General features: G+C 47.1%; 1 protein-coding gene across 2 annotated transcripts in view; it reads right to left on the bottom strand.

Moving 5' to 3' along the window:
• The window catches only part of Nlrp3 (NLR family pyrin domain containing 3), a 30,058-nt gene extending 17,238 nt beyond the window's left edge, over positions 1-12,820 (bottom strand). For both annotated transcript variants that reach the window (XM_050163574.1, XM_050163576.1), the window contains exons 1-6: positions 12,542-12,820; positions 11,994-12,314; positions 8,515-8,628; positions 5,882-7,634; positions 3,642-3,812; positions 837-1,007 (exon numbers count right to left, since the gene is read on the bottom strand). In XM_050163574.1, coding sequence (XP_050019531.1) covers positions 837-1,007; positions 3,642-3,812; positions 5,882-7,634; positions 8,515-8,628; positions 11,994-12,276 — 2,492 coding nt within the window. In that variant the 5' untranslated portion in view covers positions 12,277-12,314; positions 12,542-12,820. The remainder of the gene's footprint in view (positions 1-836; positions 1,008-3,641; positions 3,813-5,881; positions 7,635-8,514; positions 8,629-11,993; positions 12,315-12,541) is intronic.
• Positions 12,821-19,441: the final 6,621 nt, after the last annotated feature.

The raw sequence follows: 19,441 nt of genomic DNA, 5'->3' as shown, positions 1-19,441 counted from the left end.
CAAAACCACTTTTAGGGCAGAATTTTCTTGAGGCCTGGTAGCAGAGGCCTGCAAACTCAGCTACTCAGAAGGCTGAGGTAACAGTCTTAAGCTAAAGGGCTCCCTAGGAACTTAGCAAGATCTTGCCTCACAATGAAAAGGAAAAGTTGTTATGATGTAGCATGAGACTGGACCTTGGTGGATTCGAGGCGTGCCATAGAGGGTGAGAGATAAACATGCCGTGCAGACGGGACTAGAAAAGGGGGGGACCAGCCTCTGGGAACAGGAGTAGCAGAAGATGAGAGAGAGCTCTTTGTTGGTTGTTTTCTATTAACTTTTGATCCTTCTGCCACCACATCTGGTTTAATGGTTTAATTCGGTGCTGGGAATCAAACCTGGGGCCTCACGAATACTAGGCCAGCACTCTACCAGCTGAGCCGCCTCCTCCACCCTCTAGCGCTTTCTTATCTCTTTAGAATTCAGGTCTCCTAGAAGCATTCAGGAAGGACAGCACACAATAAAGGAAGCGCCTCCAAAGCGCCAGCACCGTGTTCTTCCTGCTCAGTGAGAGGACTGAGGGTCGATTATGAGCTCTCAAAACCCTTCTCCATGACGCCCGGCAGGGGTCTCATTTTCTCAGACATACTTTGTTGGATTATGTATACACACATACACACCAGTGTTATATTTCCACGTGTAGCTTTCCCCACAGCCACCACTGGCTGCCTAAATGACCAGAAAAAGAGCAGAAGGGACCACAGGAAGTCCTCCTAGCCACTGAGAATATTCTAGTCCATCAGCGAGTTCCTGGAAGGGACCACAATGGGAGAGCTTCCTGGGTGCTGGGCCGCACTCACCAGAGCTTCTGCAGGCTGCAGAACAGGTGCTTCAGTCCCACACACAGAAGTCGGACTCCAAAGTCCCCCAAGGCGTTGTCGCTCAGATCCAGCTCCTTCAGCTTCTGGCTGTGGCTCAGCACAGACGAGATGTCGAAACAGCACTGGTGGGAAAGTCCACAGCGCCCCAACCTTCACGGCAAGCACAGAATCAGACACCAGAGTGTGACCCCGTCAGAATCTGGATCCTACAAGTGCCCCAGACCCACAGGGTCAAACTATGGGGAGGTGGCGAAACTTCTGGGAAGCGGGGAGCCTCGGGGAGGACTTGTGGTCTCTGCAGGTGGTGGGGTGGGGGGTGGGAGGGGGTGACCATAAAGGGGAATTGAGATACTGTGCTCTGTGTGTGTGTGAGTGTATGTGTGTGTGTCTCTCTCTCCCCCATCTGTTTCTCTGTTTCTCCCCCTCTCTATCTCTTTCTCCTGCCCTCCTCAGTCACATGATGTGCACAGACACTCCTCTACCATATAACACCACCATGATATTCCGTCTCGTCACAGACTCAAACAACAGGCTCAGCTGCCCAGGGACTAAAAGCCTGAACCTAAAGAGCCTTTCCTCCTCTTGAGTTGGCTAGCTCAGGTGCTCACCAAATGGAGGGAGAGCTGATGCACAGCCTCCCTCACCGCTCTTGCCTTCCAGTCTGGATTTGGTTTCCACACGAGGCAGAAGCAGATGTGTTCCGGAGTAACCGGAGAGCTCCTGAGCGACACACAGGACGTGTGAAGAAGCGAACTGCTGCTCCCCTGGCCATAGTCCATGGCTACTGTGTTCATCCACTTTCAGGTTTTAAAATGTAAGAGTGAGGAGCCTGGAGCTCTTGTCCTCAAGAATTTCTAACAGACATCACAGGGCATGCATCACTGGGCATGCATCGCTGGGCATGCATCGCTGGGCATGCATCACTGGGCATGCATCGCTGGGCATGCATCGCTGGGCATGCATCGCTGGGCATGCATCGCTGGGCATGGATCACTGGGCATGCATCTCTGGGCATGCATCACTGGGTTTCTCATCTACACAAAAAGTCTTTGCAAGCCTCATACTCCCACCGATTTTGCTTGACAATTTAATCCCAGCGCTCTCTCCACACTGAAGAGGAATTTAGAAAGCCCAACTGACAGAGGTTCTCATAAAGTTCCTAGCCTGCTGGGTGGGGCAGGGTCACCAATGTCACAACCAGGAAGACACAGCTAGCAGGGGTGGGGGAAGAGCAGCCAGAGTCTCTCTGTGCTGGCCTGGCCATTCGCATTTTCCCATTCTACGTGGCATTGACTCTCAGTCTCCATAGATATTCTCCTTAGTGAACAGATCTCCATGAGCCACAAAGAAGAACTACTGGGAATGTCAGCAAAGCTGAAGCAGAGCCCGGGACCAGTGCCTGTGTGAGCATCCGTCTGTCTGTCAGTGCCCCGCACAGCTTGGACCAGCACTGATTACAATCGGTGATTCATTTCGTGCAGTTGTCTAGTGGTGGTTTGTCTCCACGAGGCCACGTTTGCCTCCAGGAGCCCACGTTGCCAGGAGGTCACATTTGTTCCCAGGAGGTCACGTTTGCCTCCAGGAGGTCACGTGTCAGAAGCTTGATCCTCAGTGTGGCGATGTGAGATGTGCTGACCTTTAAGAGGTGAGACTAGGTACAAAATAATGACGTCACCACCAACACTGCCTCAAAAGGAATTAATGGAGTCTCCTTAGGAATTCAGCTAGCTCCCCACATTGGGGCCAGTGAAGTAACTTAGTGAGTAAATGTTCCTGTCACCCAAACCTAGTGACCTGAGCTCTGTCCCTGGAACCAGTTTCCGTAGTTGCCCTCAGACTTCTGCATGCATGTTGTGACATGTGCAGGCCCGCATTCACACACATACACACACACACACACACACTAGACATAGACAACATACACAACACACACGCACATATTTTAAAGAAAAGAAAAATAGAAAAGTTTAAATTGTATTATTTTTTTATTTTTTTTTCTTATTCCATATATTTAGAGTTAATTACTTAAATAAAATAGATCCTAGAATGGGGTATAAGGAACTCACATCCCACAGCACTCTAGTATGTTCTGATACTGCCAGCCGCTAGCATCTGTAATGAAACTTCCCAGCTCTCACCCAGAAGCCTGGTCCCAGAAAGAATGGAAGACGCAGGCTTGGCTTGGCCACCAAGAAATAGTTTTTTCAGCTCTTCTTCATCTCCTCCATCTAAAACTCTCCAGACTTTCCTCCCGTCATTCAGCCTGCCCGTTCATAATAGAGTCAACTCTGCTCCTCCAAGCTTAATGTGTCAAAGTCCTATTCCAGAAGTCCACAGAGTGCGACCATATTTGGAAATAGGCAACTTCAAATGCGTAGTTAAACTGACTCTACAGTGTTGGCCCTAGTCCAGTGGGGCCGGAATCAGATACAAGAAATGTCTGTAAGAAGTGAGAGCCCAGACACGCAGCAGGAAGATGATGCAAAGACTCAAGGAGGAAATGGTCATCTACAAGCCAGGGAGTGAGACTCGGAACCAACCAGCAGATATGTGGTTTTGAGCTTTAGTGTCCAAACCTGATGTAAAAAATGTTAAAGCCTTTAGAGCTTGGCCCTTGGTCATTTTTTACATTAGCATGGAAACAGCTGACCAGACCATCAAAGATCTTTCTCTAGTGTCTCCTCCCATTCATTTCTCCCTCCTCTCGCACACACACACACACACACACACACACACACACACAAGCACATGCACACGCACACACGCACACACGTGGGGACTCACCACAGTCTCTGAATGTTACAGCCTGGATGCTGGAGTGCCTCGCACAGCACCCTCATGCCCGGATCCCCCAGAGTATTGTCGCTGAGGTCCAGTTCAGTGAGGTTCTCGTTGGTGCTTAGACTTGAGAAGAGGCCTCGGCAGAAGCCAGACGTGAGATAGCAGTTCGCCAGTCTAGGACGGCATGGAAGAAGGCCAGAAAAGAAAATCAGTTTCTAATGATAACAAACTAGAGCTCAGGACAGAGCTCCTGGCACCTGTTCATAGAAAAGTCTTCTAGGCGGCAAGCCCCCAGCCATAAACCCACTGCTGATTCAGAGGGAAGCAGGCAGGGGAGCCTTGGGTAGAGAGGCTCCTTTTGAGATTCGAAGAAGTAAGCTTTAGGCTTACTGCAAACATCCTCAAGCACCTCCTTCCCACCTTAGACCGCTGTTGTGCCCCTGGCCCGGACATGCAGCCGAGTGGCCCAAGGAGCATTTTTGACCCAGGCTGCCCAATGCATTGGGAGTGTTGTCGACAATCCTGAGGCCCATGCTGCAAGTACAGAAGAAAAGTCCGAATCTTAAGAGCAACACCCATCTACATTGGTAGTTTTTAGTTTTACAGTCATTTCCAGGGATTCACGTTAGAATACCCCGTAGTCTTATGAAAATGCAGAGCCTGAGGAATGGGAATGAAGTTTACCAGCATATCTGAGATCCTAGATTTGGCCCCTCAAGCTACATAACAGCAGAGCATACTTGTCAATACCTGTAACCCTACTACTCAGAAAATGGCACGATTAAAAACTCAAGGTCATTCTCAGTTACACAATGAGTCCAAAACTAGCTTAGGCTACATGAAGCCCTAGCTTTGAAAGGAAAAACAAAAAAGCAGAACTTCTTTGTTTACGTGCAGGACTGGCTTTGTGACTCCGAAACTCTGATGCGGATACCCATAAGCTAGGTGTAGTGATGTTTTATTTGTGTTTTAATAAATAAAACTCGCCTGAAGATCAGAAGGCAGAGTTAAACCACTGGAGGTCAGGGAGTGGCAGAGACCCTTAATCCCAGGACTCAAGGCCACCCTGAGCTACACTAGATTAAATCTGTCTAAAAGAGAAACAGCTCACACAAAGGTGATCCCAGCACTAAGGAGGTGGAGACAGGAGTGATAGGCTGGGTGGAGAGGAATATAAAATGGGAGGAGACAGTTGCAGTCTGGGGTTTGATGGAGACAGCTGTAGTCTACAGTCATGTTAAGGACCCAATTGCCTCTTTGTTTGTCTGAGCTTTGGTACAGGTAAGAACTCTCCAGTGGCTTGGCTGCTTTGCTTTTCTGATCTTTAGCTTGAACCCCAATATCTGTCTCTGGCTTTTTAGTGTTCATGCTACGGCTAATCCTCTTGGAAGGTTCTGTGACAAACAAAGAAGGCCTCTGCCCAGCAAGTAAAATGGCTGTTACCCAAAGTAAAGGATCCCCACTTCTCATCAGGGGCTTTAGCCAGAGTCTCTGCCTTCCTCATAGGTGTATGGTTCCAGTCTGGCCTCTTAACCTTTCTTCATTACAGTTAGGGCCCTAAGGAGAAAGTCTGTCTTCTTCTATCTCCTCTCTCTTTCCCTCTCCCACTGGTGTCGTCTGAATGTTCACTTTGCCCTTCAAAAACTCATATTGGTACCCTAGTCTCAGAAAGATAGGATCAGGAGGTGAGGTCCTTGGAGGGTGGTTCAGTCATTGGGTTAAACCTCATATACAATAATGGTATCTTGTGAAAGAGAGAACCAAGGAGTGGCTTCCCTCCACCCAACAGGTAAGAACAGTATGCGGCGTGCTCCATCTTTAGCCTTCCCATCCTCCACAGCTATAATAAAGAAACCTTTATCTTCAAAAATAACCTAGTTTCAAGCATCCGATACAGCAGCATGGATTAAAGTAAGACAGTGAGATAGAGGATACAAGCGATGGGGGTTTATGAACATTTCCACACACTGCCACAGTCTACCTGAGTCCACCTGATACCTTGTGCCGAAGTGGTGTGCTCCCCAGATGCTTATTTCTTAGTCTGTTGGGTTTTGTCCTCAATCCCACTTATCCGCCTAGCACAAGTCACTCTCTACCAACAAAAGGGTGGCAGTCACATTGTCACGAAGCTTGGCAATTATATTTGGAAAATCAGAAAGAGAGGAGAGGAAGTAAGGACCAAGGAAAATGACCACGAGGCATAAGACACAGGCTACCATCTGCTTGAGGTCAAATTTCCTTACCTGGAAGAACAGGCAGCTTGGGGCTCTGGAAAAACACAATGGACCTGGTCCGTGTGCTCACTTCCTCCTTTCTCTTCTTCTTCCTTAGGTGAGTTGTGGAGAAACCCCAGGGAAAGCGTTTTCACCCGACTACAGTTCTTGATACAGAAGGAAGAAACCACATGGTCCATTCTTGTAGAGAGATTGATCTCAATTTTGGGGAAGTGGTCCATGGCTCTCTGCACAAAGTCTTCCTCCTGCATCTCATACAAGCAGTAGAACAGTTCCAGCTGGCTGGGCTGCCTCTGCAGCATCTTGGCCTTGGCTTTCACTTCAATCCATTTCAGCAGTTCCAGTCTGACTTGCTGAGAGATCTTGCAACTTAATTTCTTCTCCAAATAGGAGCTTCTCTCCTGGTTTACAAGGCCAAAGAGGAAACGGACAACAAAAATCAGATAGCCTTTTTCAAACTTGCCGTAATTCTCTAGGAGAACCTTCACGTCTCGGTTCAGAAGATCTGAACAGCCTGCTGGTCCCTTCCTCATAGCCACCCCCTCTTCCTCCTCTTCCAGCAAATAGTACATAGCAGCAAAAAACTCCTGGAAGGTCATGTGGCTGAAGCTAAAGACTCTCTCACAGTCCACTTCCTTCTGGAACACGTTCATTCTCAGGAAAGCAGAGACGTCCGTCATCTGCAGGCCGTGTTTCCTCAGATCACACTCCTCAAATAGGATTTTCTGGTTCCAGATTCCATCTGCAGCCAGTGAGCAGAGCCCTTGGAGGTGGGAAGAGAAGAGGGGCTCCTCCGTGTCCCCTCGGGATTGCAGCAGGCTGGAAAGGAAGAAGACATAGACGGCGGTAGTGGTCTTGGAGGTCTGGGCCAGGCTCTTCCCAGCCTCCATCTGCTGCTTCAGCCCCGTGCACACGATCCAGCAGACCAGGGGGATGAAGCACATGGTAAAGAGGATCTCATTCTCTTGGATCAGCCTGAAGGCTTCCCTGGCCTGCAGCTCATCTGAGAAATACTTAAAGAAATACTCCTTCCTTTTGGCCTCAGAGAAACCTAGGATCTCAACATGGCGAGGGTGGTCCAGCAGATGCTGAAGCTTCTCCAAGGCTACGGGCCTCGTTGTAATGAGCAGAGAGGCCTTGGGCAGCAGTTTCTTCCGGATGAGGCTGCTCAGCAGAATGTCTCCCCTCACAGCCTTCTGCCAGTCTGTGCAGACCTCTTCAATGTGCTCATCAAAGGCCCCCTGCAGCTCATCAAAGCCATCCATGAGGAAGAGGATCCTGGAGGGCTTGTGCAGGATCTTACACACTGGTGGGTTTGGGTCAGGACAGCAGCTGACAATCAGGTCTCCCAGACTCCTTGGTGTCCTGAGGCTCACCTCTCGACAGTGGATAAAGAATACATAATCAAATTTGTCTTTGAAGAGCTTCCTGTTTGCCCAGTCCAACATAATCTTCCTGGCTAGTATTGTTTTCCCAATGCCTGCTGCTCCCTGGAACACCACTGTGTGCACGGGCTCTGTGTGCTCATCCTCGGGCTCAAACAGCAACTCCAGCTTAATGGAACTTATGGGTCTGTCCCATGTTTTGGTCCTGCCGATGGTCAGTAGTTCATACTCCCTCTCTTGCTTGCTCGGATGCTCCTTGACCAGTTGTAGCTGAGTGTAGCGGTTGTTGAGGTCCACACTCTCACCCAGACGTGCATTCCTGTCTTTGATACAGTAGAACCTGCTTCTCACATGTCGTCTGTATATCTTACAGTAATCTGCAGCAGAGACAGCAAGGTTGACTCGGAAAAGCCCCCACACGTCTCTTCCCCAACAATAAGCTATGAGTTGACCTATGCTCTTACAGGAAGAACACTGAGAATAGTGAGGAGCCAATAGCAACAACAACAGCAAGCATAGAATGCTGAGTGTCGACTAGAGATAATGTGCTCACCAAACATTCATATGTATATAGCAAGGTTATACTCACTGATGCAATAGTGGCATGATTGCCATGGCAGTAACCAACCATTCTATGATTGGATTTGAGGTCTAGTCCCAAGGTAGGGATTCATGTTAGGCTCTGAAAGTCCAATCAAAAGCCTGTGTGGCTAGGGTGCCATAGGCCCTAGCAGCAACGTGTTCTCCAGGTATCTCATTATATCTATTACTGTTTTCCCAAAAGTGTGAAGGCAACATAAAATGCAGATTAATATTAAAACATGCCCATGTGCAAAAAAAAAAAAAAAGTGCCTGTACTCTAAAGGAAGTAACGGCTGGGTTAGGGAAATAGGATAGGAGGTATAATTCTCTCACTGCTCAAGTGTATCAGGTCCCTAAAACTCTGTCACCAATTACTTCCCACTCATGATAGAGCAGAAAGCCAGTACCACAGGCACAGCCTCCAGCCAGAAAATCTGTTATTTCAGCCTTATACCTTTAACTAAAGCCTATATCTGCCCGTAGTATACCTTTTCCCTTGGACTATAAAAAGCCATGTAAATATGCATCTACTTCTTCAGCTGAAGGTGGTCCTGTAATAGGTCTTGTTCCCCGAGGAGGAAACTTGGAGAGTGGCCAAGCTTCCCTGCTTTCCAGTCCCTTGGCCTCCTCTTCCAGGTCTCAAAACAAAGTTGGAAGCAGCAGCCCCATGCCTACCTTTCTTTTTCTTACAAATCGAGATCTGGGAAAGATATCCCAGCAAACCCATCCACTCCTCTTCAAGGCTGTCTTCCTGGCATACCACGGTGAGATTAGAGGCATACGAATCATCTAAACACAAAAGAAAAAAAAACACAAAGTACATCAAAAAGTCCTAACACAGAGGGTAGAATTGAGCCTCGTCTATGGGGTGGGTATGGGGTGAGTCAAATGCCCTTCTGAATTAAACATAGCTTAGCCAAGCATGACAGCCCATAACTCTAAGCTCAACACTTGGGGGATGGAAGCAGGAGGACCAGAACTTCAGGAGTTACCATCAGCTGGTAGTGAGTTCAAGGCCAGCCTAGGCTGCATGAGATCATGTCTCAAAGAGGAAAAGCAAAGGAAAGAAAGACAAAGAGGAGAGGGGAGTAAACATGGCTCAGGTGGCAGGCCATAGTTATGTCATCGGAACCCCAGTACGCATGGTTCTGCTTGCCTCACTTTGAAAGAGTGGCTGTCAACCATCAAACACTGTGTTCCCAAACACAGAATGTCTTTTCCAGGCCCAGACGTCCATGGAGACCATATGAGAACAAACAGGGTTCCTTTGCCATCATCTGTCCTTGGCTTTCCCTAGTGCCCTGACTCGGAGGCTATGTGCACAATCCTCAGTGTTCTCCTGACAGCCCCACCCTTCCCTGACCTCAGCTGCATGTATGTAATCCATTTGGGTCATATCCTGTGCTGCCGTGTCTAGATTCTTAGGTCCTCAGAAATGACTATTGTCAGTCTGTATAATGAAGAAGTTCAGAGCACTGGTTAACTAAATTCACATCGAAAACTTTAAAATTCTGAGTAGGACTCTACTCAAAGCAGTCTTTTTACTCTGTGCTGAAGCTTAGGCATCACTATCCATAGAAAACCCTAAGGAGATCCCAACATGTACCTACAGCCAAGAACTACATGTCCAAATAGTCTGAACTTTCTTCCTAGGGGAAATTTAGGAGTGCTGTAACAAAAGCCCCCTCCCAGAAAACATATCCAATAGTTAAGGACACAGACAGGAATATAAGGGTAAGATATATCCACTCCTGTAAGTTATTCTGTAAGATGATGCCAGGGTTGTAGCTCAGTCGGCAGAGTGCCTTCTTAATATGGACCAAGTCTATCTATACCACATAAGCCAGGCAAGGTGTTAGTACACACCTGTAACCCTGGTGCCCAGGAGGATCAGGAGTTCAAGGTAATCTTTGGCTACTCAGAGAGCTGGAGGCAAGCCTGGGCTATGGGAAGATCGGCAGAGACAGAAGGAAGGAGCAGACACCACCGCTAGCAATGAGACCACAAGAGAAAAATCTAAACCTTGAGCAGATTAAGCCCTCAATAATTATATTCTCACTTAAGGTCTCACTTTAATCCAAAAGAGAACTTCAAATACCGGTGGCAGTTTTTACACTTAAAATCCCGATATGAAAGCCGACACCACGTGGCTATACTTTTATAGTCTTGCCTGGCTTTTTACTCTGGATGTGCCTGGCTCTGAGTGGGGAGCCCTGGGTAATTAGAACCTCTCCCTGGCTTATGCCGTTCATTTGAAAGCATGAATAGTACTAGTAATTTCTTTATGGGGTTAGTGAGAGAGCACAGTCTATTCCAACTGCCCGCTGTGGGGGCTCTGGAGAGGTGGCTCGGTGGTTAAGAGCACTGGTCGCTCTTCCAGAGGATCTGGATTCAGTTTCCAACACCCACATGGTGACTCAAACTGCCTGTAACTCCAGTTCCAGGGAATCTGATACCCTCTTCTGGCCTTCTCAGGTACCAACACATGCATGGTGCACATATAGGCATTCAGGCAAACACTCATACACATAAAATAAATATATTTCTGGGGTTTTTGAGACCTGGTCTTTTTATTACGTAGCCCTAGCTGTCCTGGAACTTGCTTTGTAGACCAAGTTGGCCTCTAACTCACATAGATCCACCTGCCTCTGCCTCCCAAGTGCTGGGATTAAAAGCACCGCTACATCCATCCCAAAATAAATCTTATTTTTAAAATCTACCTAGTAAAGAGCCAGAGAGAGGTAACTCGGTGAGTAAAGGCACAAACCTAAAAAACTAATTCTGATCCCCAGGACCCATATGGTAGAAACAAAAAATCAATTCCTGCAAGGTGAACTCTGACCTCCACATGTGGGCCACAGCACACACACACACACACATGCACATGAAATAAATAACTAAAAACATTTAATGTTTTAATTTTAAAAACTAAATTGTTTGGTAAGTACTTCCACTGCTAAGATTAACACTTCACTCTTACTGTATGTACTCTCAATACACACACCACTACAGTTGCATAGTGATGTGCAATTTGATTGCAGAGTCCTCTGCCACACAGCTCCCTCTCTTTCTCCTATATCACACAGCTCTCTCTCTCTCCTATATCACACAGCTCTCTCTCTCCTATATCACACTGCTCCGTCTCTCTCTCCTATATCACAATTGCCTTGCTATGCACCTCCTCGTCTCCACTGACTCAGTGGTGTAAGATGGAACCCAGGGCACTGAGGATGCTAGGCAGGCGCTCTACTGCTGAGCTACCCCACCCCTTCCAACTCAGCATCCTCTGCCTGTGACTTTCTGGTTACTCTGAATCCCTTCTGCTGTTTCGCTTGTTTAGAGCGAACAAGCATCTGCCAGGAGCTGATTGGAAAACCAGAGGTGGGCCTCAGCAGGAAACAGATTCAGAGAGCGGGTATCAGTCACAGCAGGCTACAAGTAGAGTTTTTACAGAATTAGAAAAAGCTGCTTCCTCCCATTCTCTCATACCCCACCAGGAGAAGAGGAAAAACCGTGATAATAGATTAACATTTTAAAGATGTCAACTTCTTTGTAGCCAAGGACATAATCTCCCAGCACTTAGAAGGCAGAGGAAAGAGGATTTTGAATTTGGGGACAGCCTGGAGTACATAGCAAGTTCGAGGTCAATCTGGGATATGTGAGACTCTAATTCAAAACCAAAGAAAGGAAGACATTGAGTAAACACAATTATCCATTGGCAATTGAAGAGACCGCAAAGTGTAGTATATACACGAATATTTGTCATTAATCTTTTTTAAAGAAGGAAATTCTGAGATACATGAAGTCATTATGCTAAGTGAAATAAATCAGTCACAAGAGACAAACACTTTGTGATTCTGCCTGCATGAGGCCTGCATGAGGAATCCATAGTGGTAAAGTTCACAGGAACAGAAAACAGGATGGTGGTTGCTAGGAGACAGGGTGAGGTAACGGAGAGGCATTACCTAGTGAGGGAGGAGTGTCAGTTGTGCAAGAGGGAAAGTGCTCTGGAAGTTGGTTGCACAATAATGTGAGCTTCCTTATTACTAAGCCTTAAAATTACTAAATTACCAAGACTTAAAATTACTAAAATTCTATATTTTAGGTTACATGTACTTTACTGTGAAGGGAAAAAAATCTTCTTGTTTACTCACTCCAGTCTGGCTGGTCCTTCTTAGCTTTTTCCCAGAGGTCTCTCCTGTTGATAGCTGCAAAGATCCACACAGCCATGGCCCAGGCCTTTTCTTCCCCATTGAAGTCAATCATGAGTGTGGCTAGATCCAAATGGTCGGCCTTCTCCATCTGGCCCCTGGGGAGTGGAGTGCAGCCACTCTCGGGCGGGTAATCTTCTAGGTGCATTTTGAATTTCCTGAGGTCCACATCTTCGAGGTCCTCTAGGTACTGGGCCAACTTGCAGCGGACACTTGTCATCTTCATCAGCAGCCCTTCTGAAGGTCTTTGCGCTCAGGGCCACACTGGAATGTAGGAACGAAAACCCCATGTGGGTAAGAAGAATCTTACTAAAAGTCTCCACTTCTAGAAAACTAGATGCTAATATTGAAACATCACGGGGAACCCCATAGGTTGGTAAAAGTTTTAAAGTTTCTCAACTCAGAAAACTCAAAGAGGGGGGAAAAAAACAACAATCACTCGACTCTATGAATCACCATGTCTGGCTTTGAAAAGTAAACCAAACACTCACCAGAAAGTTCTCTTAGCTTGATCCAGGAATGTGTCCTGAGCCATGGAAGAAAAGCTCCCCTGCAGAGATCAAAATAAATAAGCCATCAGCCAGGCGGTGGTGGCGCATGCCTTTTAATCCTAGCACTCAGGAGGCAGACGCAGGAGGATCTCTGTGAGTTCGAGCCCAGCCTGGTCTACAAGAGCTAGTTCCAGGACAGGCTCCAAAGCTACAGAGAAACCCTGTCTTAATAAACAAACAAACAAACAAATAAGCCATCAATAAATCAAGCATAGTACGCAGAAAACAAATGTACATGAGAGCACAGGACTGTGGTCCCATGGTGACAAGGCTGGGACCTGGACACTCTTCACTATTACTCAATATCAGCTTCCTCATTTAGTCACGGAGGAAGCAAAAGAGATTTGCTTTCTGATTTCTTTTAATGGAAGGTTCTGGTTTCTTGTTCCGTTTTTCATCTGAGGGAAAGGAACAAAGGAAGGAGAAAACCAGGAGAAAAGATGCTACAGTCATGACAAAGCAAAAGAGGGGGAAGACTCCCAGCACAGAGGGTGAGGACTCCCAGCACAGAGGGGAGGACTCCCAGCACAGAGGGGGAGGATGCCCAGCACAGAGAGGGAGGATGCCCAGCAGAGAGGGGGAGGACTCCCAGCACAGAGGGGGAGGACTCTCAGCACAGAGGATGAAGACTCCCAGCACAGAGGGGGAGGATGCCCAGCACAGAAGGGGAGGACTCCCAGCACAGAGAGGGAAGACGCCCAGCACAGAGGAGAGGATGCCCCACGCAGAGGGGAGGACTCCCAGCACAGAGGAGAGGATGCCCCACGCAGAGGGGGAGGACTCCCAGCATACAGGGGTAGGTAATCTTTCACTGCTCCTCTACTTCCCACTGACAATCAGGTGGAAACTGGGTGCATATAAAGGAGAACCGAATGCCCACATCTCTTCAATGGCTCTTAGAGAGTTTCACAAATATCATGAGAATCACGGGTCACATTTAGTTAGAACTCATGGTTAGATTAGCCAGATTATTCTCTCTCATCTAGTTTCTCAATTGAAGTGTGTAGGCTCCTCCTGCTGAGTAGTAGAGACTCTAAGTGACTTTCTTAGATGGAAGCCGTTAATGACAAAGGAAGGGAAAGAGCCTGGACAATGGTAATGGGCTCTAAACTGGTATTTATATGACAGCAAGTTGACCCTTGAGGCACTTCAAGCTCAACGATCCCTGTCCCTTTTCCATTCTGTGTCCCCTCTCCCTGCCCCATGCAACAGCTCACATCTTCCTTTCAGTCATCTCTCGGGCTTTCGCTGACAGCTACCCCAGCTCTACAGATCCTCCTAGATTGAGCCCTCTGCTCACATCCGTACCAGGAATTTTCTCTGCTCCCCGTCCCTGAGACCTGCTGCAATAGCTTTGGTCTTTACTTTGGCTACCCCTAGGCTTCCATCACACTCCCTCACAGGCATCCCACCCTCTGCTGCCCCGAGTAGATGCTGGGCAAGCCTGTTGAAGTCCTTGGAAGCTATAACTGCTTCTTTCGCGACCCCCCCCCCAACACCTCCCCAACATGCACAAACCAAGTAACCAACAAACGGAGGATCCCAAAATACTTTAAAGCTAGACCTAGAGTCTAGAAGAAATTTCTAGTTTGTTGACCAAGACAAATCATGCCATTAAATATAGTTTCCCATTCCTTCCTGGACCTTTTGCCCATACTGCTCCATGAAACTGTACTCACCCAGATACCAGCCTTAGGTAGAACCGAAGAGGAAACGAGATGACTTTATAGTGGTCACTGACACTGGAGGCAGGAAGGATGTGGTTTCCAGAAGTGTACGAGCTTGCATCACCGTCAAAGGCAAATTAATAGTTACTCATCTGGATGGGTTTTCCAAACCCAAGCAATAGACTTCTGAGTATAAATATGGGCTGCAGACCAGAATTCCCCAAGGTCCTTGGGAAAGACTTTAGAATAGTGGGCTCAGTTCCCCCGGGGGAGGGCTGGGACTCCAGAGAAGAGGGAAGTGCGCAGTGCTAAGCAGAACTGCTGAGTGGAGACTTGAGAATAATCTCCAGCTCTGAAACCCCCTGTTCCATGTTCTTCCCTCTCCCATGGAGACGGACAGCAGGCAGCTACGAGTGTTTGCTGTCTTGAAGGCAGATGTCCTACTCCACGACTTTCAGACTCACCTGTCGGGTTAATTTAGAGAATTAGCTGTGTCCGAGGAAAAAGCCAAAAAGCACCTGGCTTTCTTTACCCTTGAAGAACAAGGGGAAAGATGGTCACACAGACCTGCTTTCCCTGCTCCTTTTAGTGGCTGTAGGACCACAGCCGGATGAGGGCATGGGTTCCACCGAGTTCTGAGCAAGAGGTACTCACTCTCTCAGTATCCGGCACAGGGCAGCTGCTCACGCTAAACTACAGGCAAAGTGACAGACCACATCTCATCTCAGAGACTCTGTAGATCCAGCGGCAGCAGCAACAAGAACTCAGATGCTAAAGCTAGACAGGAAGCAAATCAGACACATTCTGGAAGACCGGAGCTACCGCCTATAGGCAAGAATTTTTTTTTAAGTCGGTTGTAAATCGTGTTGACTGAGATGTATTTTATATGCAGCAAAAATCCACACCTTTATAAAAATAGATATGTAGATTAATAGAAAAGAGTAGAAAGTGCAAAACTAAGCCCGTTCATGTGAGCAACTGATTTCGACAAAGACCACCGAGAAGATAAAAAGAAAGGAGATCTCTTCAACTACTGGTCTCTCAGCCAGACACAGTGGTGCAAATCTGTAGTACCAGTTGCTTGGGAGGTTGGAGCAGGGATTTGTAAGTTCAAGGCCATCCTGGGCAACTCAGTGGGACACTGTCTCAAAATAAAAAGGGGGGGTGGGTGGGAATGGAGCTAGGTGGTAGAGCCTTGTGTCGCTGTTGTTTTTACTCTTAGCTCTTTACTCTTTGGGTGCCCACCACCCAGCTCCCAAATAAACACACGGAGGCTTATTATTACTTATAAATGCCCTGTCTTAGCTTGGCTTGCTTCTTGCCAGCTTTTCTTAACTTAAAATTATCCCATCTATGTTTTGTCTCTGGGCTTTTACCTTTTTCTATTTCTGTATACCTTTCTTTACTTCATACTCCATGGCTGTGTAGCTGGGTGGCTGCCCCCTGGAGTCCTCCTCCTCCTCTGGCTCCTAGATCTCTCTCTCTCTCCGTATTTCTCCTCCTATCTATTCTCCTCTTGCCAGCCCTGCCTATCCTTTCACCTGCCTTGCTATTGGCCATTTAGCTCTTTATTAGACCAATCAGGCTTTTTGTTTGTTTGTTTTTTAGCTGTCCTGAAACTAGATCTTGTAGACCAGGCTGGCCTCGAACTCACAGAGATCTGCCTGCCTCTGCCTCCCAGGTGCTAGGATTAAAGCCACTGCCCAACCTTTTTTTTTTTTTGCTTTTTTTCTTTTTCCATTCAAATATTTACACTTCCTTCCCTCCTGCCAATGCCCTCCCGCTCCCCCTCCTACCTCCCCCTTCCTGCTTGAGAGAGAACAGGGAATCCTGCCCTGTGGGAAGTCCAAGGCCCTCCCCCCCCTACATCCAGGCCTAGGAAGCTATGCATCCATATAGACTAGGGTCCCAAAAAGCCAGAACATGCCATAAAACCAAGTCCCAGTGTCTTTATCAATGGCTTCTCAGTCAGCCCCCATTGTCAGCCACAATCAGAGAGTCCAGTTTGATCACATGCTCGTTCAGGCCCAGTCCAGCTGGATTTGGTGAGCTCCCATTAGAACAGGCACACTGTCTCAATGGGTGGACCAACCCCTGGCGGTCCTGACTTCCTTGTTCGTCTTCTCCCTCCTTCTGCCCTTCAACTGGACCTTGGGAGCTCAGTCCATTGCTCTGATGAGGGTCTTTGTCTCTATCTCCATCCGTCACCAGACGAAGATTCTATGGTGATATTCGAGATGATCATCAGTGTGATAGTGGGGCAAGGCCAGTCCAGGCACCCTCTCCTCTGCTGCCCAAGGACCTAGCTGGGGAATCCTCGTGGACACCTGGGATCCCCTCTAAAGCCAAGTCTCTTGCCAATCCTAAAATGGCTCCCTTAATGTAGGTATCTTCTTCCCTGCTCTTATATCTGTCCTTCCTCCATCTCCACCCTCCCATTCCCCCAAGCTCTCGCCAGTCACCTGTCAGAATGGCCAAAATCAAAAGCATCAATTATAGCCTATGCTGGAGAGGATGTGGAGTAAGGGGAACACTCATCCATTGCTGGTGGGAATGCAAACTTGTGCAACCACTTTAGAAATTAGTGTGGTGGTTTCTCAGGAAATTGGGAATCAGCCTACCTCGGGATCCAGCAAAACCACTCCTGGGAATATACCCAAGAGATGCCCTATCATACTACAAAAGCATTTGTTCAACTATGTTCATAGCAGCATTATTTGTAATAGCCAGAACCTTGAAACAACCTAGATGCACCTCAACCAGAGGATGGATAAAGAAAGTGTGGAATATATATGCATTAGAGTACTACTCAGCGGTAAAAAACAATGACATCTTGAATTTTGCATGCAAATTGATGGAAATAGAAAACACTATCCTGAGTGAGATAACCAAGACCCAAAAAGATGAATATGGTATGTACTCACTCATTTGTGGACTCTAACCATAAACCAAGGACATTAAGTCTACAGTTCACAAGCCTAGAGAAGCCAAATAACAAGGTGAACCCAAAGAAAAACATATATAGATCCTCCTGGAAATTGGAAGCAAACAAGATTGCCAGGCAAAATTTGGGAGCATGGGAGTGGGGGTGGGGGTGGGGGTGAGGTTGGGGGAAGGGGAGAGGGGGGAGGGAAGGGAGAAGGGAAAGACTGCCGGCTTTTTAAAAAATAATTTATTATTAAATTTATTTTATGTGCATTGGTATGAAAGTGTCAGATCCCCTGGAACTGGAGTTGCAGACAGTTATGAGCTGCCATGTGAGTGCTGGGAATTAAACTCAGGACCTCTGGAAGAGCAGCCAGTGCTCTTAACCACTGAGTCATCTCACCAGCCCCCTGATCAGATGTTTTAGGCAGGCAAAGGAGCACAACTTCATAAAGTTAAACAAATGCAACATAAAAGAATGCAACACATCTTTGCATCCTTAAACAAATGTTCCACAGAATAAACGGATGCAACACATCTTAAAATAATATTCTACAATTGCCTTACCTAGCATGTGAGACACTGGGTTCCATCCTTAGTATTGCAAAAAATAAAAAATGAAAAGTAATAAAAATATGATCTCCAGAAAATAGAATAGTCACATGCTACCTGGGCGGGGGTGGCGCACGCCTTTAATCCCAGCACTTGGGAGGCAGAGGCAGGCAGATCTCTGTGAGTTCGAGGACCAGCCTGGTCTACAAGAGCTAGTTCCAGGACAGGAACCAAAAACTACAGAGAAACCCTGTCTCAAAAATCAAAAAAAAAAAAAAAAAGAATAGTTACATGCTGAAGAATAAAACTAGATCCTAACTGATCTTCCCACATTTAAGTCTACTCGGTAATAAAGAGCTAAACAGATCTGAGGTCCTAACTCTCTAGCAGACAGGGAAAGCCTGCCGATGCTGATGCTGGTGAGGGTCTTTGGGCATCTCCTGAGAAGCAATGAGACAAGAGGTTAAGTAAGCTGCCAGGACTAACAAAACTGAAAAGCTGCCGGGGAGACAAGGAGAAGAGTGAGGAAACCGCTAATGCCTTGAAGAAGACATCTGTAAACCACATCTTAGATAAGGGTGACAGCCAAAACAGGCAAGGACGTCACTCAAACCAACAGCAAAGAACGTGAACAAACAGCACTCAAGAAGAAACCGAAAGCCCGACAGGTGTGTGAAGAGTGTTCACCATTGCCAGTCCTCGGGTGTTGACAAAAATGGCAATGAAGAAGCTGTGGATTTATCTTAGACACAGAACTTGTCTGGCATGTATGAAGCCCTGCGTTTGATTGTGGTACCATGTAAAAACTGGATATAGCAGCAAGCGCATAGTGCCAGCACTGGAGAGTCCAAGGTCAGCCTTTCCTACATAGTGAGTTCTAGGCTAGCCTGGGGTACAAAGTGAGACTTGGTCTCAAACAAGCAAACAACAAGAACAAAAACCAAAAGACTAACACAACTTTGTTGTTGTTAACCAATGCGTCTTAGTGGGTTACTTATAGAAGTGTCAGAGGGATTATTTACAGGAGCACGGGCAGTTTGCCAAGTTACACACTGATAAAGGTCTCTCTCAGTGGCATCCTCTGACTATAAAGATCCTCAGGGAGGGAAGGGGCCTTGTGAGAGCCCCCCACCACCACTCCTGACAGGGACCTGTTGTAGAAAGCTTCTGCAGGGAATCTCAGCTACTAGAGTTCAAGAATGCAACAGCCAGAGATGGAGACATGGCCCTGCAATTAAGAGAACTTGCTGCTCTTGTGGAAGAGCTGGGTTCCAGGCTAGAAAGATGGCTCAGCTGTTAGAGGCTAGGCTCACAACCAAAGTATAACAAGACCTGGGTCCCATTCCCAACACCCACATGGTGGTTCAGGGGTTCTGATGCCCTCTTCTGACCTTTCTCGGCACCAAGCACATACCAGATACGTATGCATACATGCAGACAAAACACCTATACACATAAAATAAATAAATCTAAATTTTTTTTTTTAAAAAATGCAATCACCATGTCATAGCCAGGAGATAGCATTCTGTATCTCCCCACTCCTTCTGGCTCTTCCATTTCTTTCTGGTCCTTGTTCCACAATGTTTCCTAAGATATGAGTGAGTGAGATACATATTCTGTCTAGGACTGAACATACAACAGTCTCTACTTTAAAAAAATGTTTTCGGCCAGGTACGGTGGCACACACCTGTGATCC

Source organism: Alexandromys fortis, unplaced genomic scaffold (assembly GCF_014885135.2).
Source record: "Alexandromys fortis isolate MF-2015 unplaced genomic scaffold, M_Fortis_MF-2015_v1.1 scaffold_149, whole genome shotgun sequence".
Lineage (NCBI taxonomy): Eukaryota > Metazoa > Chordata > Mammalia > Rodentia > Cricetidae > Alexandromys > Alexandromys fortis.
Note: the sequence above shows the minus strand (reverse complement) of the source record. Positions and strands in the feature narration are given on the sequence as shown.